Genomic DNA, 22,343 nt, shown 5'->3' on the forward strand with positions numbered 1-22,343 from the left:
TGTTTAAGTTACTAGGAACTTGGACCTGTGCATAGACATTAAGAATAGCTATTAACAAATAGCACACAGCTATAATTTGTTCAATTACGCAAACTGTTGTCAAAATTCACAAGAACAATATTTTCTGATCTTATCATAAATGTGAATGTGAAGGTTGTATTCATTAAAAAAAGTAAACAGCTGATGATTGTTTTTACTTTAATTTCTTTATTTACCCATTTGTACAGATCTAGATAAATAGAGTGGGTTTGTTACAAAAATACCATGTCTCAGTTTTTCCAGTGTAACAGCTAACTCAAACTTATCAAACAGAATCAAGACATTCAGAAACCACATCACTACTTTAAACATTGAAAAATATATGTTATACATACATGTGTGTATATACATTGCCACTTCAAAACAATCTCACATCTATACGGTTAGATCCTGTACATATTGCATCTTCCACATCAGCTGGACTAAATATTAGCTGTTTACGTTTCCAACGTAATATACATTATAAGTCAAAGTTAACAGTCACTCTTAGAGAGGTGGAATTATTGATTACAACACAAGCAACTTTGACAGACATACCAAATATCTCTTTGCACCTTTTCCAATTTCATTTTTTCATCAGCCAGCATCAAACAAAAACACAGGCGTGAAGATTTTGACGTTTCTCAGCAGCATTGGAAAAACTCTAACGAGTGACATATCAATGGAAACAACTGGATTCCAGAAAGATAAGTCAGCCCCTCGACCCTCACATAACCCGAGTACAGGTGTGATACATTCAATAAAGTATATGTGCATGTGTGTGACCTCCTGCTCTACTTTCAGTCTTCATACAGCAGTAGTTTGATTCTTTGACAGTTTGTACAGCTTTTGACAGAGCTTGGAAAAGCATTTCTTGAGGGCCAAATTATAAATTGCACATGATTTACTGCTTTGAGGGAGAACCCACACGTTATCCTACTGGTAAGAGACAAACACGGACTGCTTTGAAGCAAGAAATGTAAGAATCAGACATAAAATACAGGAAAAACATCTGATACTGAGCCCACACACATGCAGAAAAACAGACAATTGCCACTCATTAACAATACATGTATACCATAAATCCAGTATAGTAACTTATATTTAATTCTAATTAAAACCCTAAATCCAGGTCAGGGAGAGTTTAGTTCGATGGGTAAAATACACATGTGGAGAGCATTTTTCTGCAACCTCTTTCAGAAGCTCTTCACACATTGTTTTTAGTTCAAGCAAAGTGTACAAAGTGTGTGCGTGAGTGAAATAAAGGTGCCCGTCCTAAATTAAATATTGGGAAGTTTACTGGCCCCTCAGAAGCCAAAATGGTTAAAGGCTTGAGGCCCATAGCAGTTGTTACGGTACAGCTTTACAAAATATTTGAAATGAAACAGAAATTTACAAAAGATAAAATAAAACAGTAGAGTGAAAATGGTGCCACATGTAGCACCATGTTCGAGTAATAAAAGTTAGAATGATAAAAACGTCACATTATTTGGTAAAACAACATGCTAGGCGGATAACCAAACAAGATGTAAAACCATATACTGTGTGAACTTACAGTGCTTTGGTGATGATTGGATTATAGCTGCAATGGGTTTTTTTGTTTTGAAAGCAGGCGCAAGTAAGAACTTCTGCCCACTTATCAAATGCTACATTCCATCTTCCATGCTTAGCTCTTCAGAGGAGTACAGCTCAGATACAGTGAAGTGCCTCAGCTTCCTTACACAAAATAAAAGTTTTTATTTCATAAGGCAGGGAAAATGTGTCCACAGTTTATAAAAAGAAGAAATAAAATAAAGGTCAATGATATTTACACAGTTGCAGTCAAACACTGCACATTACGAGGAGTAGGTAATAGAGATATCAATTGCACTGTACACACTTCCTAGCCATGCCATCAGTCCAGTGGCTCAGAAACGGGCCTGGATCAGTCTCACAGATAAAAGCTGCTGTTAAAAACGACATGAATCTCAGCGCTTAAACTTACCAATCTTGTTTGAGGTAACACCATCTCTTTAACAAGTATGCATCATCAGAAGAAAACCGTAACTTTAAATACTGCTAATAATAAATATAGGTATCTCCTTTGTTTCCTTTTTTTTAACATGAAGGTATTGTCTGACCTAAACATCGGGAATGACTGGTCAGATGTGAAAGAGTCAGACAGTGATAAAAAGGGTTTGTACGTATATTTTGTCTTCCCATGCTCTTGTAAAGTGCGCAGGTTGAGGTGGGGAGTGACCTCAGTGCTGTCACAGGCTGGAGGCTTGGGTCTGCTGCTGTATCTGTGGTGCGTGGTGGCTGGGCGGGGCCAGCTCACAGTCTTGGGGTCCTTCCTCTGAGCCCCGGGCGTACATGAGGACCAGGGTGACGGTAGCAAAGGTAGCTGCGTTGACAGGGAAGGCTCGTAGCAGTGTGGAGGTGAGGCCTCGTGTGAACACCATGTAGCCCTCCCTCCTGACACTCTGCCGCACGCAGTCGGCGATGCTGCTGTACTGGTTGACTCCGCCCACCCCGTCCGCCTGCAGCCGCGACTTGATAACGTCCACGGGGTAGGTGGACAGCCAGGAGGCGATGCCGGCCATGCCCCCGGCAAACAGCAGCTTGGGGATCATGAAGCGGTCGTCCTGCTCAAAGCCAAGGCTGCGCGACAGCACGTCATAGGTCAGGAAATACACTCCAAAGCCGGGCGTCTCGCGGATGAGCGTGGTCACCATGCCTCTGTTTATGCCCCTCAGACCCTCCCGGTTGTAGATGCGCACCAAGCAGTCCATGGAGTTCTTGTACAGCTTCCTAGAAGACTTCTTCTCCCCGGTGCCCTGCAATTGCAGGCGGGTTTTAGCCAGCTCCATGGGGCAGCAGATTACACACTGGATGGCTCCGGCTGCTGCACCAGCCAGGAACTGGTTCATGGGACTGTCATGTCCGAGCTTGCGCATGGCATTTCCCTGAACACCAAACACTATAGCATTGATGAATGTAAGGCCCATCATGGGCGATCCAATGCCTTTATACAAACCAAATGCCTGTGGAAAGGGGAAGAGACCTCACATTAGTGTTTTAACTCATGACTTTACAAATAAATTTCCCCAGGGGATGATTTTAATTAACTTAAAAATGTACTCTGCAACAGTACAAGGCTGACTTCTGCTACAGTGCCGTCTCCACTATACTCCTTATAGTGACTGCACTGATCGCCACCTCTATAAGGTAACACACTAACTATGCATAAGAAATTCATATAAACACACTTCAAAAATACTGAACTATCTCTTTAAAACAGATAAAACCCAGGTTTAAAATTTCAAATCACATTTTGTGATCATGATTTGAGACAGAAGGTTACCAACCAGCTTGAAACCTGTCACCATAAAAAAGGGACTTAGGTTCAACTCTTAGATTTGTACAACACCACCACCCTTGTTCCAATCTCCCAAAAAATGTGACACACCCTGATGCTCCTGAAAAACAGGGTTCCCTTCATTTTGCATGTGCAGAGAAATGTTACAGCATTTTGAGTGACTTGCTCAGGGGAAGTCACCCTGATGCTCTGAACAACAAATTATGTGGGAAATCGGTTTTCCCAATACACTTCCCAGGATTCAAATCTGTAATCCTACTCACTTGGGAATAATATGACAAGAAAAGATAAAGCAAATCACAGAGATTAAACCAAAATAGTTCAATTAATAATAATCACAATGATAGCACTTATCTCACTCAAAGTGTCCCCTATTTTGGCCTCTTAACTAAAGATGCCTCATTCAGTCATAAGACCAAGAGTGACATAACTCGACTATCAGGTCACTCTGACCTCACAAACTTTTAACGATGTCAGGCCGGACCATCCTAAAGATAGAACCTGTCAGACATACAGTAATTATTGTAAAGGTGTCATTGTGACCAGCCAAGCACACAGTACAGTACATGACATCAACTTATTCACTGAATAAGAAGAAGACTGCATGCATATATGAGCATTAGGTATTTATAGGCAATAAAAGGACGTACCGACTCCTGCCGTACGATGGACTGGAAACAGTGGAAGGTCCCACGGTATAGAGGCTTATCAACACTCTGGACCTGCAGTCTCACCTGGAAAAGAAGACACTCTTCAGTGATCGGTTTTCCTACAGACATACAATCCATCATTAATAACAGAGTAATAGGGGTTACGGAAATACTCAATGAGCAACGTCCAAGTCAGTTTGCTGTCTACAATGTACACTGATAAAACTTGTCATAAAACTCTGTTATTACATTGTGCCTTGATTTAAAAAAAAAAAAACACCTTTGCCCACCTTAACTGTGTCAAATGGATGTCCCACCAAGACCCCAGCAGCACCTGGATGCAAAGGAAACAACAGTAAGAAAAGTGCATCAGAGAATATCCACACATCATCATTTGATCTTTCTAGTTTAAAAGTATCTTATTCCATAATAAAAACATGTGCTGTTGTTGTACATTACAAATACAGCATTTATGAAGTTATTTCATCTCCTTCTCCCAAAACAGAATTTGTGTGAGATTTGTACCAAAGTTGGTCATCCTGCATGGATTGGTGGGTTGACCAAAAAGTTCAGAACTTGAGACAGTCCAAACCTCTGGGTGTTTGTTAACTTGGTTATTTTAAGAGATCTGGATCCACCGACACTGGATAAGGCGTATTTAAGCAGCTTTTGGCCTATTTGATCAGTCTGTGCTGCTGGCTCTGTGCTGCCATCTTCTCCGGGGTAACACTGCCTTATGAAACCAGAGCAGGCTCACTGGGTACCATCACACTCTAAAACCTTGATCAGCGCGCCTTTGAAAGTTACATAATGTAGCGCCATTTGCAGCACATGGCCATGTTAGGATGCCAGTTTGGGTTTCAATGTGATGTAACTTCTTTACTTTTCAGGTATTTCATTTGCCCCATTACTGAAAAAAAAAAATACATCTCTGCCTGGAATAGATTATTTGTAAACAGTTTTTCAACATCAGGTGAGAGATAAATCGATATTGTGGTATGTAATTCCATATACTAGAGAGAAGATTTTAACCACATCTTCCACTTCAAGAGGTTAATAATAGCAATATGACTAATCCTTCAGTAAAAAACTGTGACATGCCCATCACTAGTTAGCAAACAAATAGTTGGAATGTAAGGATAATAATAGTCCTAATTTCTATAAAAATAGTATATTATGAAATGGACCTGAACTTGCCCGTCTGTGTCCCCACAGACAGCGGGCTAATCCTATAAGCACCTGCTTTGTCACCTGACCCATGTGTAAAAAGAGCCTATCAGGAGCTGTGAGCCAGGAAAAGAACACAAGCAGGCGCACGTGTGTGTGCGTGCATGTGTGTCTGCTTGCGTGTGTGTGTGTGACACAATGACGAGCGGTCATTGACCTCACTGCTTTGGTACGATCTAATAACAGGAAAAACAAGCAGAGACGGGTGTTGCGTCATAGTTATTATTACAAAAATGATCTTCACTGTTTCATCACCCATGTTGTTGATGTGTGAGGAAGAATGTTTGAGTGTAAACTTCACCCCCTTCAAAACAAGATGCCACTTCGAAAACACCTGGGTTTCAGCTTTGAGCTAGGAGAACAAACTTGGGCATCCTTGAAAAGCAGTGGGCAGCTTTCCATTTTACTGTAGATTGATGCCTGAATTCGGAGCACACTGGGAGAGAGGGTGGGGAACCACATGGTGCATGGTTAAGTAAAAGGAGGCATGGGATTGGTCTGTGAAGGGGTGTGTGTCTGATTCATGTCCTCTGGCATAGGCGTGTTTGAAAACTTCATCACAGCCAAGCCAAGCCATCTGAGTTTGGAAGCTCAGGTTGCACTTGTGTTTGCATGCTTTCCAGGCTCAACAGGGTGTACAAGTGACACCAGGGAGAAATATAGTCTGGTGATGAGGAAAGCACTTCCCTGAAACAAACATGTATCTATTATATGAATCCTGCAGTACGCTGTATATTGGAAATATCAAACCTGGTTGTTTTAATTCTGTATTTGAAGGTTAAAGCCGTTCATCTGGCCTTCTGTATGAAGGCCAGATGATATCAATGATAATGACATAATCTGCTGTAAGCAAAACAAAGTGATACAAATGAGTAATCAGTTGACAAATTACTCATTACTCAAAAATGGACTTCACATAATCATTCTCTCCCTGCACCTGCACCCACTCCCAATTTAACACTCCCTCAAAGTCAAGGTCTGTCATCAGGTCAAATGTAATCAGAGGCATTAAAGATTTGTTCAGTGCTTGTTGGTTTGAGAGTGCCAAACCAACAATTTCGAAAATGCACTTGAAATCGTGTGAAGGAATTGCATCATTTCATCAAGGGTGGTGCAGGGGACACTATTGCAGTTTACCATTTAAAAAAAAAAGATAAACAAGAGAAATGCTTTCATTTCCCAGGTAGGACAACCCATAAATGTGTCAAATCAAATGTGGCTCTTTGGCAACTACTATCATCCAACGTGGGACAATATCAAGTGCAGCTGACACCGACTTACCTCCAATGCATCCTGCGAGGAAGTCCATCACCGCTCTTCACCGTCACCCCGCTGAAGCAGGACAGAATATCTCCTAACACGCTAACCGAAGAAACCCTCAACGAGTCTATGAGGCGTTGTTTTTTTCCAAAACTCTTTATATTACTTCGATGTACAACTGACAGCCACTCTGTCCCTAACTGTTAAATCTATCCGTAGGACACTTTCAGTTAGCGTCTGTGTAAGCTAGAACTCGCTAGCTAGTAACCAGTGCCCTCCACCCCCCCACCTCTAAAACCTGCCTGCTGGCAATTTTATTTTCCTCAGCACGGTTAATTAGCTTCTCTATTGGCTCGACTAAAAACCCTCCTGTTGACCTACACGAACTCCATGTACTGTTGTGGAGTGTACAGTCAAATCGGGCACCCTGTCCGCCGTGTGTCAAGGAGGTTTATTTCTGTAGCAGACGAGCTCGCGTCACAGGAAGTAAATTGTAAAGGGGGCGGGAACAAACCGGCACCGGGTAGAGTTTCCATCCAATCCAAGCGAAGAGATGACGCCGACACACCGCTCCAAACGTAATCCTCGCCATTCATTGGCTGCGTACAGCAAGGAGGTCTCACAGTGTTAAATGCGACATCGGTGCCTTGTGATGTTTTGCTTTTCAATGAACCTCGTGTCAGTGGAGGCTAGGCCGTCCATATCATAACTATAACTTTTGCTACTGAAACAATACAATTTCCTTTCAGGGATTAATGAAGTATCTATCTATCTATCTATCTATCTATCTATCTATCTATCTATCTATCTATCTATCTATCTATCTATCTATCTATCTATCTATCTATCTATCTATCTATCTATCTATCTATCTATCTATCTATCTATCTATCTATCTATCTATCTATCTATCTATCAAGTGATGTTTTTATGTATACTAGTAGGCTATCAACATAAATATTTAGTCGACTCTTACATATGTACAACACCCCCACCCTTGTTCTTGACACCCTGATGCTCCTGGAAACAACAGGTCAAATTCCCTATGCTCTCAATACACTTCCCTGTCTTCAAATCTGCAATCCTACTCACTTAGGAAAAATATGACAAGAAAATATAAAGCAAATCACAGTGATTAACCAAAATAGGTAAATTAATACTAATAATAATAATATTTTTTTGTTTGTTTGTTATATTAACACTTTGCGTATGAAATAATCTAGTAATAACCACAATTTAAATGTATTGAGTATTTCGGGAATCTTCGGCTAAAGTCGGGAGATATGTTTCACTGGGCGCTGATTGGCTAGTATTAAAGCACGCCTCTTCGACGCGTCATGTAATAGCAACACACTCAAGGTTACAGTTGTGCATCATATGCTGAAAGAATGGGCTCATATCATGGACCTGGTTCATATGTGATAAGTATCTTTGGGTCAGTCACCATCTGACAGGATGCACATCGCTGATTTTGTGTCTGGATCGTTTGCAGGTAACAGCTAACGCTGCTCCGGACAGTTTGAAATGTAACGTTACCATCGTTTAGCCTTAGTGATCGACCGATAGCTAGTTGATGTATATGCTTCGGGAGATACCAATAAAACAACACATGGCAAGATTAGATGAGGCATGAAAGCAAATTTCTCCTGTAAAACTACGACGCTGAAGTTGGCAGCTGATTCGCAGCAGCCGATTCGGCAGTTAAGGAAAAGTTAAGGGATTCTTAAGGAGCGGCGAAGTGACTGATTCTCCGTTGTTTAACCCCCTAAATCGCCGCAGTAAAGCCACATTAATTAGTCTAGATTATCTAAGAGAGTCTAACCATTCTTTAAAAACAGTTTACAATTGATGTAACCTTTATTAAGTTTGTTTAAAAGAAAGAGGGGAGATTTCACTGCTTTTTTTGCATCTGGACCACATTAGAACTGGTCCTGATTGAAAACCACTGCACCTAGACTCTTCAATTCTGGACTAGAATATCACAGAGAGGCTAAACTTTGTAGGAAGCATAGTTTCTGATTTGTGAAACTTTTATTCTATTTGTGAAAATGCAATAAAGATACATTTCAAGGTTTTTTTGGGGTCCAGACCGCATTAGAACTGGTCCTGATTAAAAACCACTGCACCTAGACTCTTCAAATCTGGACTAGAATATCACAGAGAGGCTATACATTATATAAAACATAGTTTCTGATTTGTGAATCTTTTTTTCTATTTGTGAAAATGCAAAGAATGCACATTTTGATGGTTTTTAGGGGTCTAGGCCGCATTAGAACTGGTCCTGATTGAAAACCACTGCACCTAGACTCTTCAAATCTGGACTAGAATATCGCAGTGAGGCTATAGATTATAGAAAACATAGTTTCTGATTTGTGAAACCTTTTTTCTATTTGTGAAAATGCAATAAAGATACATTTCAAGGTTTTTTTGGGGTCCAGACCGCATTAGAACTGGTCCTGATTGAAAACCACTGCACCTAGACTCTTCAAATCTGGACTACAATATCACAGTGAGGCTATAGATTATAGAAAACATAGTTTCTGATTTGTGAAACTTTTATTCTATTTGTGAAAATGCAAAGAATGCACATTTTAATGGTTTTTAGGCATCCAGGCCGCATTAGAACTGGTCCTGATTGAAAACCACTGCACCTAGACTCTTCAAATCTGGACTAGAATATCACAGAGAGGCTATACATTATAGAAAACATAGTTTCTGATTTGTGAAACCTTTTTTCTATTTGTGAAAATGCAATAAAGATACATATCAAGGTTTTTTTGGGGTCCAGACCGCATTAGAACTGGTCCTGATTGAAAACCACTGCACCTAGACTCTTCAAATCTGGACTAGAATATCACAGAGAGGCTATACTTTGTAGGAAACATAGTTTCTGATTTGTGAAACATTTATTCTATTTGTGAAAATGCAAATAATGCACATGTTAATGCCTTTTAGGGGCCCAGACCGCATTAGAACTGGTCCTGATTGAAAACCACTGCACCTAGACTCTTCAAATCTGGACTAGAATATCACAGAGAGGCTATACGTTGTAGGAAACATAGTTTCTGATTTGTGAAACTTTTATTCTATTTGTGAAAATGCAATAAATGCACATGTCAACGCTTTTTTGGGGTCTAGACCACATTAGAACTGGTCCTGATTGAAAACCACTGCACCTAGACTCTTCAAATCTGGACTAGAATATCACAGAGAGGCTATACTTTGTAGGAAACATAGTTTCTGATTTGTGAAACTTTTATTCTATTTGTGAAAATGCAATAAATGCACATGTCAACGCTTTTTTGGGGTCTAGACCACATTAGAACTGGTCCTGATTGAAAACCACTGCACCTAGACTCTTCAAATCTGGACTAGAATATCGCAGTGAGGCTATAGATTATAGAAAACATAGTTTCTGATTTGTGAAACTTTTATTCTATTTGTGAAAATGCAATAAATGCACATGTCAATGCTTTTTTGGGGTCTAGACCACATTAGAACTGGTCCTGATTGAAAACCGCTGCACCTACACTCTTCAAATCTGGACTAGAATATCACAGTGAGGCTATAGATTATAGAAAACATAGTTTCTGATTTGTGAAACTTTTATTTTATTTGTGAAAATGCAAAGAATGCACATTTTAATGGTTTTTAGGTGTCCAGGCCGCATTAGAACTGGTCCTGATTGAAAACCACTGCACCTAGACTCTTCAAATCTGGACTAGAATATCACAGAGAGGCTATACATTATGGAAAACATAGTTTCTGATTTGTGAAACCTTTTTTCTATTTGTGAAAATGCAATAAAGATACATATCAAGGTTTTTTTTGGGGTCCAGACTGCATTAGAACTGGTCCTGATTGAAAACCACTGCACCTAGACTCTTCAAATCTGGACTAGAATATCACAGAGAGGCTATACTTTGTAGGAAACATAGTTTCTGATTTGTGAAACTTTTATTCTATTTGTGAAAATGCAATAAATGCACATGTCAACGCTTTTTTGGGGTCTAGACCACATTAGAACTGGTCCTGATTGAAAACCACTGCACCTAGACTCTTCAAATCTGGACTAGAATATCACAGAGAGGCTATACTTTGTAGGAAACATAGTTTCTGATTTGTGAAACTTTTATTCTATTTGTGAAAATGCAAATAATGCACATGTTAATGCCTTTTAGGGGCCCAGACCGCATTAGAACTGGTCCTGATTGAAAACCACTGCACCTAGACTCTTCAAATCTGGACTAGAATATCACAGAGAGGCTATACTTTGTAGGAAACATAGTTTCTGATTTGTGAAACTTTTATTCTATTTGTGAAAATGCAATAAATGCACATGTCAACGCTTTTTTGGGGTCTAGACCACATTAGAACTGGTCCTGATTGAAAACCACTGCACCTAGACTCTTCAGATCTGGACTAGAATATCGCAGTGAGGCTATAGATTATAGAAAACATAGTTTCTGATTTGTGAAACTTTTATTCTATTTGTGAAAATGCAATAAATGCACATGTCAACGCTTTTTTGGGGTCAAGACCACATTAGAACTGGTCCTGATTGAAAACCACTGCACCTAGACTCTTCAAATCTGGACTAGAATATCGCAGTGAGGCTATAGATTATAGAAAACATAGTTTCTGATTTGTGAAACCTTTTTTCTATTTGTGAAAATGCAATAAAGATACATTTCAAGTTTTTTTTGGGGTCCAGACCGCATTAGAACTGGTCCTGATTGAAAACCACTGCACCTAGACTCTTCAAATCTGGACTAGAATATCACATTAAGGCTATAGATTATAGAAAACATAGTTTCTGATTTGTGAAACTTTTATTCTATTTGTGAAAATGCAATAAATGCACATGTCAACGCTTTTTTGGGGTCTAGACCACATTAGAACTGGTCCTGATTGAAAACCACTGCACCTAGACTCTTCAAATCTGGACTAGAATATCGCAGTGAGGCTATAGATTATAGAAAACATAGTTTCTGATTTGTGAAACTTTTATTCTATTTGTGAAAATGCAATAAATGCACATGTCAACGCTTTTTTGGGGTCAAGACCACATTAGAACTGGTCCTGATTGAAAACCACTGCACCTAGACTCTTCAAATCTGGACTAGAATATCGCAGTGAGGCTATAGATTATAGAAAACATAGTTTCTGATTTGTGAAACCTTTTTTCTATTTGTGAAAATGCAATAAAGATACATTTCAAGTTTTTTTTGGGGTCCAGACCGCATTAGAACTGGTCCTGATTGAAAACCACTGCACCTAGACTCTTCAAATCTGGACTAGAATATCACATTGAGGCTATAGATTATAGAAAACATAGTTTCTGATTTGTGAAACTTTTATTCTATTTGTGAAAATGCAAAGAATGCACATTTTAATGGTTTTTAGGTGTCCAGGCCGCATTAGAACTGGTCCTGATTGAAAACCACTGCACCTAGACTCTTCAAATCTGGACTAGAATATCACAGAGAGGCTATACATTATAGAAAACATAGTTTCTGATTTGTGAAACCTTTTTTCTATTTGTGAAAATGCAATAAAGATACATATCAAGGTTTTTTTTGGGGTCCAGACCGCATTAGAACTGGTCCTGATTGAAAGCCACTGCACCTAGACTCTTCAAATCTGGACTAGAATATCACAGAGAGGCTATACTTTGTAGGAAACATAGTTTCTGATTTGTGAAACTTTTATTCTATTTGTGAAAATGCAATAAAGATACATTTCAAGGTTTTTTTGGGGTCCAGACCGCATTAGAACTGGTCCTGATTGAAAACCACTGCACCTAGACTCTTCAAATCTGGACTAGAATATCACAGAGAGGCTATACTTTGTAGGAAACATAGTTTCTGATTTGTGAAACTTTTATTCTATTTGTGAAAATGCAATAAATGCACATGTCAACGCTTTTTTGGGGTCTAGACCACATTAGAACTGGTCCTGATTGAAAACCACTGCACCTAGACTCTTCAAATCTGGACTAGAATATCGCAGTGAGGCTATAGATTATAGAAAACATAGTTTCTGATTTGTGAAACCTTTTTTCTATTTGTGAAAATGCAATAAAGATACATTTCAAGGTTTTTTTGGGGTCCAGACCGCATTAGAACTGGTTCTGATTGAAAACCACTGCACCTAGACTCTTCAAATCTGGACTAGAATATCACAGAGAGTGGTTTTCAATCAGGACCAGTTCTAATGCGGTCTGGACCCCAAAAAAACCTTGAAATGTATCTTTATTGCATTTTCACAAATAGAAAAAAGGTTTCACAAATCAGAAACTATGTTTTCTACAAAGTATAGCCTCTCTGTGATATTCTAGTCCAGATTTGAAGAGTCTAGGTGCAGTGGTTTTCAATCAGGACCAGATCTAATGCGGTCTGGACCTCAAAAAAGCGTTGACATGTGCCTTTATTTAATTTTCACAAATAGAAAAAAGGTTTCACAAATCAGAAACTATGTTTTCTACAATATATAGCCTCACTATGGTAATCTAGTCCAGATTTGAAGAGTGTAGGTGAAGTGGTTTTCAATCAGGACCAGTTCTAATGCGGTCTGGACCCCAAAAAAACCTTGAAATGTATCTTTATTGCATTTTCACAAATAGAAAAAAGGTTTCACAAATCAGAAACTATGTTTTCTACAAAGTATAGCCTCTCTGTGATATTCTAGTCCAGATTTGAAGAGTCTAGGTGCAGTGGTTTTCAATCAGGACCAGATCTAATGCGGTCTGGACCTCAAAAAAGCGTTGACATGTGCCTTTATTTCATTTTCACAAATAAAAAAAGGTTTCACAAATCAGAAACTATGTTTTCTACAATATATAGCCTCACTATGATAATCTAGTCCAGATTTGAAGAGTGTAGGTGCAGTGGTTTTCAATCAGGACCAGTTCTAATGCGGTCTGGACCCCAAAAAAACCTTGAAATGTATCTTTATTGCATTTTCACAAATAGAATAAAAGTTTCACAAATCAGAAAATATGTTTCCTACAATGTATAGCCTCTCTGTGATATTCTAGTCCAGATTTGAAGAGTCTAGATGCAGTGGTTTTCAATCAGGACCAGTTCTAATGCGGCCTAGACCCTTAACAACCATCAAAATGTGCATTCTTTGCATTTTCACAAATAGAAAAAAAGATTCACAAATCAGAAACTATGTTTTCTATAATGTATAGCCTCTCTGTGATATTCTAGTCCAGATTTGAAGAGTCTAGGTGCAGTGGTTTTCAATCAGGACCAGTTTTAATGCGGTCTGGAACCCAAAAAAACCTTGAAATGTATCTTTATTGCATTTTCACAAATAGAAAAAAGGTTTCACAAATCAGAAACTATGTTTCCTACAAAGTATAGCCTCTCTGTGATATTCTAGTCCAGATTTGAAGAGTCTGGGTGCAGTGGTTTTCAATCAGGACCAGATCTAATGCGGTCTGGACCTCAAAAAAGCGTTGACATGTGCCTTTATTTCATTTTCACAAATAGAAAAAAGGTTTCACAAATCAGAAACTATGTTTTCTACAATATATAGCCTCACTATGATAATCTAGTCCAGATTTGAAGAGTGTAGGTGCAGTGGTTTTCAATCAGGACCAGTTCTAATGCGGTCTGGACCCCAAAAAAACCTTGAAATGTATCTTTATTGCATTTTCACAAATAGAATAAAAGTTTCACAAATCAGAAAATATGTTTCCTACAATGTATAGCCTCTCTGTGATATTCTAGTCCAGATTTGAAGAGTCTAGATGCAGTGGTTTTCAATCAGGACCAGTTCTAATGCGGCCTAGACCCTTAACAACCATCAAAATGTGCATTCTTTGCATTTTCACAAATAGAAAAAAAGATTCACAAATCAGAAACTATGTTTTCCATAATGTATAGCCTCTCTGTGATATTCTTGTCCAGATTTGAAGAGTCTAGGTGCAGTGGTTTTCAATCAGGACCAGTTTTAATGCGGTCTGGACCCCAAAAAAACCTTGAAATGTATCTTTATTGCATTTTCACAAATAGAAAAAAGGTTTCACAAATCAGAAACTATGTTTCCTACAAACTATAGCCTCTCTGTGATATTCTAGTCCAGATTTGAAGAGTCTGGGTGCGCAGTGGTTTTCAATCAGGACCAGATCTAATGCGGTCTGGACCTCAAAAAAGTGTTGACATGTGCCTGTATTTCATTTTCACAAATAGAAAAAAGGTTTCACAAATCAGAAACTATGTTTTCTACAATATATAGCCTCACTATGATAATCTAGTCCAGATTTGAAGAGTGTAGGTGCAGTGGTTTTCAATCAGGACCAGTTCTAATGCGGTCTGGACCCCAAAAAAACCTTGAAATGTATCTTTATTGCATTTTCACAAATAGAATAAAAGTTTCACAAATCAGAAAATATGTTTCCTACAATGTATAGCCTCTCTGTGATATTCTAGTCCAGATTTGAAGAGTCTAGATGCAGTGGTTTTCAATCAGGACCAGTTCTAATGCGGCCTAGACCCTTAACAACCATCAAAATGTGCATTCTTTGCATTTTCACAAATAGAAAAAAAGATTCACAAATCAGAAACTATGTTTTCCATAATGTATAGCCTCTCTGTGATATTCTAGTCCAGATTTGAAGAGTCTAGGTGCAGTGGTTTTCAATCAGGACCAGTTTTAATGCGGTCTGGACCCCAAAAAAACCTTGAAATGTATCTTTATTGCATTTTCACAAATAGAAAAAAGGTTTCACAAATCAGAAACTATGTTTCCTACAAAGTATAGCCTCTCTGTGATATTCTAGTCCAGATTTGAAGAGTCTGGGTGCAGTGGTTTTCAATCAGGACCAGATCTAATGTTGTCTGGACCCCAAAAAAGCGTTGACATGTGCCTTTATTTCATTTTCACAAATAGAAAAAAGGTTTCACAAATCAGAAACTATGTTTTCTATAATCTATAGCCTCACTGCGATATTCTAGTCCAGATTTGAAGAGTCTAGGTGCAGTGGTTTTCAATCAGGACCAGTTCTAATGCGGTCTGGACCCCTAAAAACCATTAAAATGTGCATTCTTTGCATTTTCACAAATAGAAAAAAAGTTTCACAAATCAGAAACTATGTTTTCTATAATCTATAGCCTCACTGTGATAATCTAGTCCAGATTTGTAGAGGCTAGGTGCAGTGGTTTTCAATCAGGACCAGTTCTAATGCGGTCTGTACCCAAAAAAAAACATTAAAATGTGCATTCTTTGCATTTTCACAAATAAAATAAATGTTTCATAAATCAAAAACTATGTTTTCTATAATGTGTAGCCTCTCTGTGATAATCTAGTCCAGATTTGAAAAGTCTAGGTGCAGTGGTTTTTAATCAGGACCAGTTCTAATGCAGTCTGGACCCCAAAAAAACCTTGAAATGTATCTTTATTGCATTTTCACAAATAGAATAAAAGTTTCACAAATCAGAAACTATGTTTCCTACAAAGTATAGCCTCTCTGTGATATTCTAGTCCAGATTTTAAGAGTCTAGGTGCAGTGGTTTTCAATCAGGACCAGTTCTAATGCGGTCTGGACCCCAAAAAAACCTTGTAATGTATCTTTATTGCATTTTCACAAATAGAAAAAAGGTTTCACAAATCAGAAACTATGTTTTCTATAATCTATAGCCTCACTGCGATATTCTAGTCCAGATTTGAAGAGTCTAGGTGCAGTGGTTTTCAATCAGGACCAGTTCTAATGTGGTCCAGATGCAAAAAAAGCAGTGAAATCTCCCCTCTCTTTCTTTTAAACAAACTTAATAAAGGTTAAATCAATTTTAAACAGTTTTTAAAGAATGGTTAGACTCTCTTAGATAATCTAGACTAATTAATGTGGCTTTACTGCGGCGATTTAGGGGGTTAAACAACGGAGAATCAGTCACTTCGCCGCTCCTTAAGAATCCCTTAACTTTTCCTTAACTGCCGAATCGGCTGCTGCGAATCAGCTGCCAACTTCAGCGTCGTTGTAAAACTGGTGTATCTGGCACATGGCATGTGTGTTCCCTTGAGCACAGTAACGCGATGAATGAAGTTCACGTGGTAGTGAGCTAAACTCACATGCCATTACGTATCATCTGTCTGCACATGTACATTACACAAGTTTCATAAGTCATCATTTCGAGTGGGCTTGTCTTGGAATTGATTATTTTGTATGACTACCTCTCCAGATATTCATTTTTGGAAGGTGTAAAAAAAGATTAGCAACAACTGCTCACATTTGTCCCTGGTGCGCTTTATCAAAAGGGTTACATAATGTCCTCTATCCTTGAGCATGGCTGTGTTTCTGTTGTGTCCTCCTTGATTCTTTTTTTCTGTGCAAACACACAGGGGCATGTGGAGTAGCAGTTGGCTACCCTCTGGACACTGTGAAGGTACAGAAAGTGTTACATGTACACCACCAGACATCATGTGATTGTTCATCATGTTTACATCCTGCTCTTTATCTTTATCTTTCCAGGTTCGGATCCAAACCCAGAAACAGTTCACTGGAATATGGCAGTGTGCAGTGGCGACGCTTTCAAAAGAAGGGGTGAGTGTAGCTGGTGTATTTATGATGACATCATATATATATTTATACATATATATATATTGTAAATATTGTTATATTGTTCAAGACTAGCATCTGTCTGGGTCACTGGAAAGGCCTGAACCTCGCTTATGTCACATAATATCAGCTGAGCTAAAATAACATTAGACAGCGAGCCCACTAATGGTAAATGTGTCACTGTTGGTTAGGTAACAGTGTCAAAGGTGTAACAACATGTGAAGGACACATTTTCAACTAGTGAGATGCGGGTCAGCGTACATCTGCTTGTTAGCTGCTTTCCGGTAGTTTTTCATTCGCCGTCTGTCACTTGTGTCATCAGGTGCATGGCTTCTTCAAAGGCATGTCCTTACCCGTTGCCACCATCTCCATGACTTCCTCGGTGGTGTTTGGCACATACAGGAACTGCCTGCAATGTCTGAGCCAGGCGCGTGGAGCCGGCTGCGGTCCAAACACTAAGCTAGACGTCTTCCTGTCCGGCCTTGCAGGGGGTGTAGCTCAGGTAAAGGATGCCATTTTACAAACCCCTCTGAAAATTGTTAAATTGTGTGCCTCAATATTTGTGGTCCATATGACTTGAAATTCAGACTATTTAGAATTAAGTTTACGTCCATGTGTGTATTTGACATGTGTAATTTAAAGGGCTGCTTCACCTGAAAACGCACACAAAGTATCTGCGTAGATAGTGTTTCTTGCCCAGGTTTTGAGATTTAACGCCCCTGAGACCCCTGTCACCTTGTCGCCCTCCAACAGATATCAGTGATGGCTCCAGGGGACATGGTGAAAGTTCGCCTGCAGTGCCAAACGGAGTCCATGCGAGGAAGAGTTAACAGCAACATGCCCAAACCCAAGTACCGTGGTCCAGTGCACTGCCTGCTGAGCATCATCAAAGAAGAGGGGGTCACAGGGCTCTACAGAGGAGCAATACCGCTCATGCTGAGAGACGGGCCATCATTCGGCACCTACTTCTTGACCTACACAACCATCTGTGAATGGCTGAGAGGCAACGACAAGAGGCCAAGTGAGTGAAGTCCACTGCACATTTCCTTTCAAGAAAAGGCTTCAGTTTGTGTGTGTGTGTGTGTATCTGTTGCTTGTCCAGTTGACATTGATTCTTTAAGTATGTGTCTGTCGGTGCCGTAAATGTATCCTCATCTTTATCTTTTTTTCTTTTTACATTTTCAGTAACGGTCAACAACAAAAAAAGACATTCATAGTTATGGGATGTTTAAATAAACATGTTAAGTGTATAAAATATCGGCCTCATTCCGCACTTTGTATGATGGTATATCAGAATTTTAAAGGTCTCATATACACTTTTCTGTCAATATCATATGGTCTTAGAGGTCCCTAATACGTTTTTCTTTAGGTGTTTGCTGAAAAAAACTTTCAGATCATTTATTGTAGTATGCCTCTATACCCTGAGCTAATCTCACGATGGCCTATTTTTGAAACCGAGCAGCAGCTCCCCTCGTTTTATATACAATCTATGAGCTCCCCCCGCCCCTGTCCGTAAGCGAAGCCATTGGCCTCGCCCACCATCCATAGGTCCATAGCTTGCCGTGCCTGTTACCACGGTTAGGTTTACCAGTGAGAAGAACCATGTCTAGTGCTAGTAACGCAGGAGCTCAAGCGCACTTTGAACAGTTTGTCATGACCGATCCTTGTCTACATGAAAGACTATGTTCATACAGATGCACTGACAGCCTCAAGCTAATCGAAACGGCATGTTCACAATAAAAATGCAGCAAAAGATGGAGGCTACTCGGGAGCTAGCGGCTAAAAATATCACTAAAATCAGTGAAAACATTAGTTAAGAAAGTTTGACTTCTACACTATTACCTTCCAATGCTTTGTCCTGTTAAACACGAGGCATTGCTAGACTGTGGGGAATATAAATATGTTATTATGAGCAAAAGCTGGATGCTTGTCCCAAAGCTAATAGCTATACACCAGTCAGGCAAAAATACCAATAAAAACATTTATTTTAGTTTCACCGTTTGAAAAAAAGCACAAGTAGCTTCCTATCCGTTGTGTTATTAAAAACGAGGCATCAATAGACTGCTGTGGTTAAAATAAATTAGTGGATTATGAGCAAAAGCATTCTGTGTTGGTTTATGCAACACAGAATAGCGGGGAAAACAACATGGAGGTGAAGGAATATTTTTCCAGAGGATCTCGGGGCCGTGGACCAATAAGAAATAGGGGGGTGGGGTTATCATAGACTACTGCACGGTGGAAGTTTCTGGTTACTAATGTGGGGGGAGGTGGCTTTCCCGTTTTTGACGTCAGAAATGGGGAGAATTCTGACTGGAGTATATTGGGGGGAGGGGGGAGGTTTTCAGGAAGTGGGAGAGTGAGAAAAGGAGAGTTTTTTTTTTTTTTATACTTTGGCAGTCTCTAGGCACACCTTGGACCCATATTTATGTTCAAAAACATCGAAAAAGTGCATTTTGCATAATATGGGAGCTGTTGCAAATGCTGTGAATGAGCTCATATCTTTGATTTTAGCACAGCTAAGGACAACAAGCACATCATAGGGAAATGACAAATATAGACGAATATGTTAAAATATCTTTTTCCTCATTATGTTAAAAAAGTTTCAGGGCATCCCTTTCAACGTCAGTGTCCTTTTTCCTTTCCTTTCAGGTTGGGGTGGCGTGATGCTGGCCGGCGGTTTATCGGGCATGGTCGGTTGGACCTTAGGAACGCCCATGGACGTGGTGAAAGCCCGTCTGCAGATGGACGGAATGCGGGAGACAAAGCGCTACAAGGGTGTGCGTCACTGCATCACAGAGACGCTCAGGCTGGAGGGAGTGGGCGTGTTCTACAAGAGCCTGGGCATCAACTGTCTGCGCGCCTTCCCCGTCAACATGGTGGTGTTCGTTACATACGAGATTCTCACCGGTTTGCTAAAAGCCGACTGCGTTGATCCGCCTCGTCTTGGGTTGGAATAGAGTTTACTACCTCCGGTCTCAGCAACCTCATATTCAGTTTGACTCCACGTTTTAATTCTGATGTTTTGCTTTTATATCAGTGAGGTGCAAAGATGTTTAGTAAGAAAATGTCTGTTGCATTGCAGTGTCTTTAAGGAATGATGTTCTCCACTGCCGTTATTTTAAGTTGTCTGTTACATTATAATATTGGTTTTGGTAGTGTAATGTATTTAAAAATGCTCAGGGATCATTTGTCAGTAACGGGCACAGCTGGTACCACAGTTTCGACCAGCAGCCCTCTTCTGACCACTAGATGGCCCCCCTGGCCAGCTTTTTACCTTTATTTTCCTTCTTTTTACCATATGTTTACAACAAGAAAAACTGTCTGCATGACTGGTATAGTTTTCATCAGAAGAGCAGCACACCAAGACATCTCAAACAGCTTGGACACTTCTAAAACACAAGCTATGTTTAACTGAGAGTTTAGAACTTAGAAATAAGCTGCAGCACACACAACTGACATTATATGATAAGTATATGACGCCCGACCATACATGCCCGCACTGCATGTAGGCATTTTACCCATGGCAATACATCCACGGCTGCTCATTTCCAGCTTATTGGCAAATTGGCAAACATTTATTGATAATTTAAACTAGATTTCAACTAGTTATTGAACTGGATTCATGAAAAGGTGTGTGTGTGTTTATTTATCACCTTGTTCTTCTCCGTCCTCTTCCTTAACAATTGCTGAATTGCTTTTGGAAAAATACGGGACACATTATAAGCACAGCCACTGATGATACAGTAGGTTTGTTTTCAGAAGTGAGGAAACCCTGTGATATTAGGGTTGATTTTATCCAAGGGGAAAATCTGTGAATCATATTTCTTGTAATTCATTTTACAGCATTGTATTTTATGAAAATGATTATGGTCGTAGTATAAAGGAATTCTCACAGACATGTCACACTGACAGAGACTTCAAACCTTAAAAAGAAAAAAACACCAGCAAAACTCAGTATTGTAGCTTTAATAAATAAAACATGCAAGCGTCTTTGTATGAGTATACAATAAATAACCCAGTAAATAGAAATAAATGCATCAGTCAGGATGTGAACAAGAGTGGTAGTTTTATCAGGGGGAGCAGAAAAACAAATGACTGTATACGGTATATACAGTATATGTATATATTGAATTGGAAAAAGTGACCAATAATAAAGTGATGGAGCTGCACATTTTAAATTCTAATGGTTGCGTGTGGAAAATATTTATGAATGATTTGGATTTATGGGAGAACTGTGCTTCTCAAGTTTCTCAAGATGTTGCCAAACATGTAAAAAGTCCATTAAGGAAGTATTATATGATAATATAAGAATGAGTTTTTGCTGCAAATTGGATCTTACTTTAATCAATGTAAATCTTGGTTTTACAGGAAAATAATGGCACATACACAAAACAATCCAACATGAATACCTAAATAAACCCATTACAAAGAAATCCTTCACGAAGACGCCCCACTAACACCCTGGTTCCAGGTGTGTATTGTAAGGCAGGCCCTATAAGGATCAAATGTTGGGCAAGTGGGCTTCCATTCAAACTGTCTATAAAAGATGCTTTTGATAGTTAAAGAATGATGTTCTTTAATTTACTCCAGATATTGCTGCAAAATGTAAAACTTTTATAAGGCTGCAGTGCACACCATTGCTTGTCATGGAAGTTTACTTGAAAGTAACCTTAAAATCTATTAGTGCACACTGTCCTCTTTTGGAATGTATCCAATGTAATGTGCAAATAATTGAATTGTATTATTTTGATTTGTTTTGAGGAATCAATCATTAACAATATATGTGGAATGTAAAGATTCTTAATAAATTATGAAAATGTGCATCTTATGTCAACCCATTATTTTAAGGATAAGAAAAAAAGCTTGACCATAACTGTTGAGGAGGCAAGTAGTTTATTAATGCATTATATATATGGTTTCATCTCTGACTTTGAGGGTCTTGATCAAATAATTGCAGTAAAATAGTTAGTGGAACCTGTTGCTTGATCAAATCTGGACAACAGTACCTACCACTCTGGCACAAAGGGGCTCTGAGGAACTTTCAGTTTTTGTTCATTCTTGCACCCCCTTTGGACGAAAGCGGTAGTGTTTTTACTACACCAGCTGTTGTTCCCAGGTGAGCGTATGTTACAGATATACGAATGATGCTTGGCTCTTTCCTCTGCAACAGATTTATTTCCTGTTGGAAATATAAACAGTTCACATTAAAGATGCACTCTCTTTAGGGTAGCATACATTCATCAGCTATACTTTATGTACTGTCCTA

At 39.1% G+C, this 22,343-nt stretch overlaps 2 protein-coding genes across 2 annotated transcripts; one reads left to right on the forward strand and one right to left on the reverse strand.

Moving 5' to 3' along the window:
- Window positions 1–223: 223 nt before the first annotated feature.
- On the reverse strand, window positions 224–6,918 carry LOC307266386 (mitochondrial basic amino acids transporter-like). The gene is made up of 4 exons (XM_080048395.1): window positions 6,535–6,918; window positions 4,317–4,360; window positions 4,027–4,110; window positions 224–3,041 (listed from the first exon to the last, which is right to left on the reverse strand). Exons 1-4 carry the CDS (start codon window positions 6,560–6,562, stop codon window positions 2,268–2,270), a joined length of 930 nt encoding a protein of 309 aa, XP_079904521.1. The 5' UTR covers window positions 6,563–6,918; the 3' UTR covers window positions 224–2,267.
- A 954-nt stretch (window positions 6,919–7,872) lies between these two features.
- Window positions 7,873–21,762, forward strand: slc25a47a (solute carrier family 25 member 47a). Its single transcript, XM_080048099.1, has 6 exons — window positions 7,873–8,005; window positions 16,861–16,904; window positions 16,991–17,062; window positions 17,400–17,579; window positions 17,831–18,098; window positions 19,727–21,762. Exons 1-6 carry the CDS (start codon window positions 7,969–7,971, stop codon window positions 20,032–20,034), a joined length of 909 nt encoding a protein of 302 aa, XP_079904225.1. The 5' UTR covers window positions 7,873–7,968; the 3' UTR covers window positions 20,035–21,762.
- Window positions 21,763–22,343: the final 581 nt, after the last annotated feature.

This window comes from Ammodytes marinus (assembly GCF_949987685.1).
Source record: "Ammodytes marinus genome assembly, chromosome: 19".
Classification (NCBI taxonomy): Eukaryota; Metazoa; Chordata; class Actinopteri; order Uranoscopiformes; family Ammodytidae; genus Ammodytes; species Ammodytes marinus.

Excerpts from the sequence above, each read along its gene's own strand:
- LOC307266386 (XM_080048395.1), bottom strand. The coding sequence starts at position 6,562 with ATGGACTTCCTCGCAGGATGCATTGGAG. Across the intron at positions 4,111-4,316 it reads ATCCATTTGACACAGTTAAG|GTGAGACTGCAGGTCCAGAG; the intron begins GTGGGCAAAGGT and ends CTTCTTTTCCAG. Across the intron at positions 3,042-4,026 it reads CCATCGTACGGCAGGAGTCG|GCATTTGGTTTGTATAAAGG; the intron begins GTACGTCCTTTT and ends CCCTTTCCACAG.
- slc25a47a (XM_080048099.1), top strand. The coding sequence starts at position 7,969 with ATGCACATCGCTGATTTTGTGTCTGGATCGTTTGCAG. Across the intron at positions 8,006-16,860 it reads TGTGTCTGGATCGTTTGCAG|GGGCATGTGGAGTAGCAGTT; the intron begins GTAACAGCTAAC and ends GCAAACACACAG. Across the intron at positions 17,580-17,830 it reads TTGCAGGGGGTGTAGCTCAG|ATATCAGTGATGGCTCCAGG; the intron begins GTAAAGGATGCC and ends GCCCTCCAACAG.